The following is an 8,302-nucleotide window of genomic DNA, read 5'->3' as shown; positions in this document are numbered from 1 at the left end:
GTCAAAGAAAAGCTTGTTGCGTGTCCTAGAAAAGCTCCAGTTTTTTTTTGAAAATTATTTTTCGTCTATCTGCCTTGTGAGTGAACTTAAACCGGTTAGCCTTCAATGGGCAACATCAACCTGTTTGTAGTCGGCACAGCTACGAACCAATCGAATTGCAAATTCCCTTCGAACAGTTCTGCTGTTTCCATCCAACTTTGTAGCCAGATTTAATGACTTTTCAGACTGAAGTACAAATTTATTGTTTCCATAATGGTGCCAAAACTAGCAACTTCCAGTTCAAGAGTGTTGCTGTAGCGCTGGATATCAAGTGTGTTTGTGTCGATTGAATGACAGAGAGCTGAAGTGGCTCAGTGTGCTTTGTGTCGTTTTTTTGCTGTGCTTTCTGAGTTGAAATTCATCTCTGGTTCAGTAGAGCCGCAGAGTTCAGACAACTTATCGTGGCGCTTCGGACATGTGTTGTGACCAGAAACCGGCTCTTGATGGCGATTGCATGAAAACTCGTAAAGAGCTTGATCGTGTGATGTCCAACGCGAGTTGTTCTGCATTTACGAAATTGAAAGAATTTGTTCATGGTTCATTGATCTGCTGCTCAGAAACGTGTATTATTTTAAAATATTGATAACCAAAACTGTCTACAGTCATGATTTAAAATTCGAACTGATCTTTGACTCCAGAAGTCCAAAGTTGTTTTATCAAGTCATTAAGAACGTGCATATGAATTTCGTTGAGTCAAGTCCTATCAATGAATGAAAAGTAGGTTATAGGCTGCAAATAGAGCTTTATGATTGAATTGATTCATTGGATTTTTTTAAGTTTATGTTTGAGCGACGAGAATAATGCTGTACTGTGGCAAATGTGATTCATTAATTACAAAATGTTAATGTCTTGACCTGTTTGACAAAGCACAATAGCATCTTGCTAACTATTATGTCTGCAAGCTTAAGGTTGAGCAGCAGTGTGTTTGTTTACAGAGCTAGTGAGATGGAGCTCAGGTGAGTAACATTTCCTGACTCTTCCCCAGAGTCTGTCATTTGTGTGAAATTGGTACTTTCCTGAAAATTTCACAATATTTTTTTTCTAGCGATCTGTGCTAATGGGTGCGCGACCCACCAGTTGAGACTAACCCTTTAGATCGCGCCAAAGCAATAGGCGTCATTTTGAACTGGTCTATTCACGTCGAGTCAAATTCCATGTTATCGTTTTTCTTGTTATTGTTCAGGGACAAAGTGGGCGGCCAGGGGAGGTTTTGGCTTCTATGTAAATCGAAATCTACTCATTTATGGCTCCCACTGCAGTCTCTGGCTTCCCAGGTGCACGCCTTGATTTGTTCGCAGCGCATTTCATTTGGGGCAGCTTCAACACGGTGAGGGGAAGACATTCCAGCAAGAAAGTTGTGCTCATCATCTCTCCGGGGGGGCATTATAGACGTATAAATAAAACATGCAACAATGCAATGAAAATCTTATTATATTGTGCTTATCAATGTGTTCCCTACAAAATATCAAGATAAGAGGAGGAATTTGCAAATTGATAATTTGGCCACAGTAACATCCAGGTGTGTTTAAACTTCAAAATAAGAGACAAATGAAAGCTCGGAGCAGCAGTAACTGAGCCATCGTGCCCCCCTTTTTCCATGGCAAATCCAATCCTCCAAATGATCATCCAACTGAGATGGCAAGCGCCGCTTACATTCGGCAATGCCGCTTGGCAATTTTGTGTCCCCCATCTGTCTAGGGTAGCTACTTGTGATTGGGGCTCATTTGAGCCAAACCCCCAAAGTATGAGCCATGGAATTCACTACAAAGCAAAATGGCCGCCTTCCTGTGGTCCGAAAGATACGTTACCATCCTGCTGTTATGATAGACTTGTCCACCCAATTGCGTGTTTGTGTCAGCGGATCATTTTTTTTCTTGGCATTCCAGGTGGTCCTACTGAGTGAGCGTTTGGGTGGGGATGGTAGTGGTTGTAGCACTTATGGGGGTACCTACCTGAGTTTTACCAGGATTTTTTTTTTTCTTAGCAAAATATTAACAAATCTCAACACACTGACTAGTGGAACTTCTAAAATTACAATTGTTTTCTTTCCCCAAAAATGTTAATACAATGGACCTTTGCATATGCACGGTTCGGTATATACAGTAAGCACTCGTTTTTAGCGGTTAATGGGGACCAGAACCCCCCGAGAAAGGTGAAAAACCGTGAAGTATAGCTTGACATTTTTTATTTTAATTTTGGGGCGATATACGCTTCTATTTGGTTGGTTCCCATGGTACCCAACTTTCTAAAATACTTTTTACGCAACATATTTGACTTTAAAAATGCAAAAATGAAGAATACCATGTTGCAGAGGAAAATGATCCACAAGCCCGGAAGCAGAAGCCATAAAACCAATAAATAATAATCATAATAATAATAGTAATAATAATAATAAAATAATAACAATACATAAAAACAATCCAAATGATCCTAAAATTGCCTTATCTGAACTAGAATCCATTGGTGCGTTTTAGCCAAAGGTTCAATCTTGGTGGATCAATGCACTTCTTCTTTTTCTCTTTTCACATTTCTTTTAAAGTCACAGAGAAGAAGCCCTGTCGTCGTAAGTAATCATGGCTTAACTTCCGCTTTGCACAAAAACATCAACAAGGACCTTTGGATGAAATGCAATGGGGGATTTTAAGTAAAGTTTGCACGAGTGGCTTGCCAGGAACAGATGTTTTTTTTTTGTATAACTTTTTGTATACGTGATATGTATGGATTGGAGCAGCGTGACGGCCATAAAGCTTGTCCAACTGGCACTCAATTGTACTGTAGAACTTGAAGTCAATAGAATAGAATAGAGGACAAGACAGAGATTCATTTAGAGTAAGTGTCATGAGGGCCAATGATGACAGAGAACAAAGTGGTTAACATTAGTCTTTAATCTGAGGTTAAGGCAATCCATTACAAAGCATTTCACAAACCACAGCATGACGACAATCATGTCCAACACCTGGTTTGGAAATTAATCAGCATGCAAGTCAGAGACCTGGAGAGGTATGGCAACCAGCCGGGATTGAAAAAACAAAACAAAAACAAAGAAGTGTGTTTTGTGGAGAAGTACAGCAGTGGTTAGGTAATGTGCGACACATGGACGCCCTCTAGTGGTACACAAACAAATCACAAAATAAAATGTTCAAATGGTACATTTTACATTAGCTTTAACTTTTTTCAAATCCAGTACAGTACATTTGCTCAAGACTGTTCAGTTGTATTTAACTTTAAGGTTCAATACATTTGCATTTAATGGTTCAAAAAGTTTAGATATGATTTTTGTTGAACTTTCATGCGTAATGTATCTTATTTCGCTCATAAAGTAATTTTTTTTAATGTATGTAGATTTTAGCGTAGTGACAATGTTCAAAATGTGCATAGTAAGTGTTGTCAAGGTAGTACTTGGTTTATAAAGTTGAAGAACCACTGCTGTACGGTATGCGTGCCAAAGGTGAACAGGGTAGAGATGCGACATGCTCCATCCGGCTACTTGTTATCTCCCCCCCAAAAAAAACGAGTCTCGCAACATGGCTGACACGCTCATCAGCTCAACTGGAGGCCAACTTTCCCAACACACACACACATGCACAAGGTCTAAAATTGCCAAGTAAGAAGGTTTTTTTGGCAGGGAATATTCCAAATGTGGGCCATATGTACACAATGACAGCTTGGAAGAAGAAGAAAAAGAGTCCAGAAGAAAGACTGACATCTTGAGACATAAAATAAAATAAAGAATCCTTCATCATTTCATGCTTTGTAGTTGCATAAGTTTCAAATCGCTCGTTCCAGTCTGGATGGCAACAAAAACAACAATAGCTGCATGTTTGAGCTCTTAGTGGATAAATAAAGGTGATGTCGTGAATGGAGCAGCAGAAAATATCTTGTTGCAAGAAGAAGTACGTGAACCGTTAGGAATGGCCTCGATTTTGCCATAATTGGTCATCCACATGACATTTTTTCTTACTAATATCAATAGTGTTTTTATAGTGAAAAAAAAAGTGAACCCCTCAGGCTTCGACGTGAGTCTAACCATAGAATGATGACCGTCAAGGCTTTTAGCGCTCCTTTTGAAATCCTTTCCCGCTTAGTGCAAGTTGACAATTCTTAATGGTACATCCTCGTAGAGCTTTTAGTGTGAGCTGCCGTCCACATCGGGCAATGCCTCTTGAGAATTGAAAACTCAAAAGTGCTCTGTGTCTTTTCTGTGGTAGAGCGACTTTAACCAACACCTCCAATCTTACCACATTGATTGGATTCCAGGTTGGCTGACCTCTGACTCTGATTGGTTCTTGTTCTATTTTAGAACCAGCTCGGCAATTTGATTCCTAGGAATCGTTTGTTTGAGAATTCTGCTTATTGATTCCTCCTAGTGTCCGAGACAGAAACACAATTACTCCAATGCCTTAAGTCCATTATTTCATTCATAACAAGTGATTATTGATTCGGAATCAGATCAAGATTTTAATTTGAATTGATCAATGAATTGGAATCACAGTCATCTATTCTTTCTCCTCTGTGTAGAACAACAGTGAGTGTCTTTCTGAGAGAAAAGTTGAGACCTTTCTGTCGTATACTGTTTTTCGATATTGAATCATCTTAATCGTATTATTTCATTCCTTTATCTAGTGATAATCGATAAGTGGTAAAACCGTACAAAATTCTTAACAGTTCCAATCCCTATCGTGCATTAATGAGCATATTCATGGCGCGGGAGACTGTTTGTCTGCTGTAGTGACCACACTATGACCACTACGTGCAGAAATCTAAGCCATTCCACGGGGTTCACCCTTATCAAACCAAGCTTTGTGAAAAAGAACAGTTTCTTCTTTAAAATGGTTCACTTTGACCCGTGACAAAAACAGGACTGTTGAAGTGTAAGCAATACTTTTTTAAAATTGAATTGACCTCTACTTGAATGGCTTTCGGTCGAGATATTCTGGTACTTCCATCACAATAATGTGTGGCCTCATTTTACAAATAAATAATAACAAAGGACAAATTATATCATATCCAGTGAATAGAAGTTTAGCGTTCCCGAGGGTGTAAGAGTATGGCAGTATCAGAATGACATCGCCTGCAAAACAGATGAACAATGAGCTCGTCATTTTTTTCAACAAAATAAACTTTTCCAACAGCCACAGTTGAGTTGTAAACAGGTCTTGACTTTGAGAATCATAAATGGCTCAGCCAAACTCGTCATTATATTCACTGCATAAGAGATGAGCAGGAAGTATAAAAAGTCTACAAATATGTGTGTGTGTGTGTGTGCGCGCGTGTGAGCAACGCCGTCATTGATCAACAGTTTGATCCTCCGCCACAATTTCCATGTAGCACGAATAACACCTGGCAAAATCAATTTGGATATGTTTTCATATTTTTAGGCACATTTGGATCGAGTGACAGCGAGAGATTGACTAGAATCATGTTGTTAAAGCAAATTGGTGAAATGCAGCGGGACCCCGTACGCCTCAATAGTTGCGCCCTTGGACTTGCAGCAAAATGTTGGTGGGAAAGACTCCGCTACTGGCTTGATAGAGGCTGTTAGTCAATCTTTGGGGTGTCAGAGAGCGACCTGCTGACTAACTAGTCAATTGATTGGTTGGTTTGTTTGATAGGTCACTCAATTGATTGGTTGTTGATTTTGTTGATTGGTCAGTTGTTTGGAAGGATTGTTATTTAGTCAAATGGTTTGTTGGGGGATTAGTTGTGATTGGTTGGTTGGTTACTTGACAAGTAAATCACCTGGTTGTTTTTTTTTTTTTAGTCAATTGTTTGTGTAGTTGGTTGGTAAATTGATTAGTCAGTTTATTATTTAATTGGTAGCCTGATTAATTGATTGGTGGGTAGGTCAATTAATTGGATTAGCAGTTATTTGATTACTTTATTGATTGGTTGCTTCAATGTCAGTTTGTCAGTTGGTTAACTGATTAGTCAATTTATTGGTTGGTTAATTAGTGTTTTAATTGGTCGGATGTTGGTTTGGTATGTTGTTGTTCAATGGATTGGTAGGTTGCTTAATTAATTTGATTGTTAATAAGTTAATCAGTCAATTGAGTGCATATTTTTGATAGATCAATCAAGTGGTTTGTTGGTTGATGAGTCAATGGATTGGCTGGTTGTTGGTTTGGTAGGTTGGTCAATTGATTTGCGGGCTGATCAACTGATTGGTAAGTTGATTAGTTAGTTGGGTTGGTCGGTTATTTTGTCAATAGATTGGTTGGTTGTTTTTTGTTGTCGTTCCATCAACTCCCTGGTGTCAAACCGCTCGTTAGTGGCCACCTTAGCCACGTGTGAGATATTTTGTAAACTGGCGACAATTCATCTTCCTCTTCTGTTTCCAGACACACACCTAATTCAAACCAGCTGTCCTTTCTGTCCTGAGTTTGTTGTCCTCAAAGAATGTCCCTTCATTCTGAGACTCAAATTAGCTGCTCACTCTGGATCCAAAGAGGCGACTCATGAATGTTTCGTGTAGAGGGTGCTTGGTTTCTTAAATGTAGAGGTCCCTGAATTCCTCACTACACTTTGGGTTGTGTGGTAAGCAATGTTGTCCGTATAGATTTATTCCTGCGTACATTTTTGCGGACTACCATGACTTGGAGGACTGAAATTTACAGAAGCTGCGATGTTAGCTCCTTACGCTTGCCGAGGTACCACTGCACTGTTCAGTTTTTGAGAAATGACACATTATGGGCTGTTGTATTTTTGTTAAACCTCTCAATGTGATGGAATATTAACCATAATGCTTGAGAAATAATTTCCTTGTAGACACTAGAACACTTCAAAAACGATGGCTCAGTAGATAATGTTATTCTTTTTGTAGCGTGAGAACATTTGTCATTGTGGGACTGGCATCACTTTTTCAATGTTGGTAAAATAATGGACAGTAAAATGTCCTTGCCCACGCGACCCTTGTGAGGAGAAGCGGATCAGATAACGGATGTATGGAAGGAAACTTTTGGCTTATCCCCAGTTTCGCTGTGAATGGCCAAGCTTGTACTTTAGGGGTGTGGCTTAGCGAAAGGTCACTGACGTAACGTTAGCATTTGTTTTTGAACGAGCAATGAAAAGATGCAAAGAATGGTGAGATTATCCTTGTGGGGAACAGAAATATTTAGCTTATTATTCACATTATAACCTTTGTGCTTTTGCCTTGGGTAGTCATTAGTGCAATGTTTAGATAGAAATATTAGAAAGAGGTGAAATAATAATCGAAAATAATAATTAATATGGCAACAACTCACAACAACTTGCACTCAAAAATGCTCCAAAACAATCCATACACCGCTGAATATATTTTTTTCATCACATGCTTTTTTTCTAAATATATATATATATATTTATAATACAGTCCTTATCAAAATAGAAATTGCTATTTGGGGGCAATTTGATCAATATTACAATAAGACAAGCCATAAAATATAGGATGGAAACCTACAGGGAAAATCTGACTTTTGACCCCCCACTGTCAAAAAGCCCGCCCCAAGAGAATTAATGCGATGAATAAACAAACCAGATACATTATAATTTTTATCTAGACACATCAATTGCAAAAAGGTATCACAAACAGGATACAAGATGGCACGTTCTAATAATATACTCACGCCCTGCCTCGCCCTGTTTTCTCGCTAAGCGTGACATCATTCCCCACTTGGACAGCAAACAATAAAAGCTCCGTGGTGAGCTCCTCAATCAAAACCTCAAGCTGTTCCAGAAAGGAGTGTCATCTCTCCGAGGTTTCACTCCTAATTAGCAGGCCGTTCCCCTTCCAAGGAAGCAGAGTGAGTGTCTTCACACGGCGTTGCTTTGGGAGCGGTCGCCGGGCGAATACGGCGGCGGCAGGACGGTGCTCGGCTTGATGGCTCTGCTCTTCATGTAAGAGATGAGCTGGTCGGGGATCTCGGCCAGGACGTCCTTGGCCAGCCGGGCCATGCTCAGGACGTGGTTGCCTGTGCGGTCCATGTAGTCCCGGAAGGGGACAAACTGGTATGGTGGAGGGGAGGAATAAAAATGGAAGGAGAAGAACATTGACACGTCTTCAGACAAATCATTGTTCATCAATAAACATACTATCATAATAAACATTTCACCTGTACAATGTCTCTCTCAGCCAATTTTCCACGGGAGGAAATCCGAATGTCATCTCCATCCAACTCCACCATGGCTGCACAAACGAGAAAATCAGCACCAAATGAATTCATTAGTAGTGATTAATTAGTTATTATTTATTTATTTATTTTTACTGCTATTCGTATTATTACTTGGT

The 8,302-nt window shown here is 39.5% G+C and overlaps 1 protein-coding gene across 2 annotated transcripts in view; it reads right to left on the bottom strand.

Annotated features, from left to right (window-relative positions):
- Positions 1-2,903: 2,903 nt before the first annotated feature.
- The window catches only part of cpne5a (copine Va), an 80,980-nt gene continuing 75,581 nt past the window's right edge, over positions 2,904-8,302 (bottom strand). For both annotated transcript variants that reach the window (XM_088289583.1, XM_088289584.1), the window contains 2 exons: positions 8,127-8,200; positions 2,904-8,019 (listed from right to left, as the gene is read on the bottom strand). In XM_088289583.1, the coding sequence (XP_088145709.1) occupies positions 7,828-8,019; positions 8,127-8,200 (266 nt within the window). In that variant the 3' untranslated portion in view covers positions 2,904-7,827. The remainder of the gene's footprint in view (positions 8,020-8,126; positions 8,201-8,302) is intronic.

This window comes from Idiotropiscis lumnitzeri, chromosome 3 (assembly GCF_059441095.1).
Source record: "Idiotropiscis lumnitzeri isolate Australia: NSW breed Sydney's pygmy pipehorse chromosome 3, RoL_Ilum_1.0, whole genome shotgun sequence".
Classification (NCBI taxonomy): Eukaryota; Metazoa; Chordata; class Actinopteri; order Syngnathiformes; family Syngnathidae; genus Idiotropiscis; species Idiotropiscis lumnitzeri.
The sequence above is the reverse complement of the archived record's forward strand: the minus strand, read 5'-3'. Positions and strand labels throughout refer to the sequence as shown.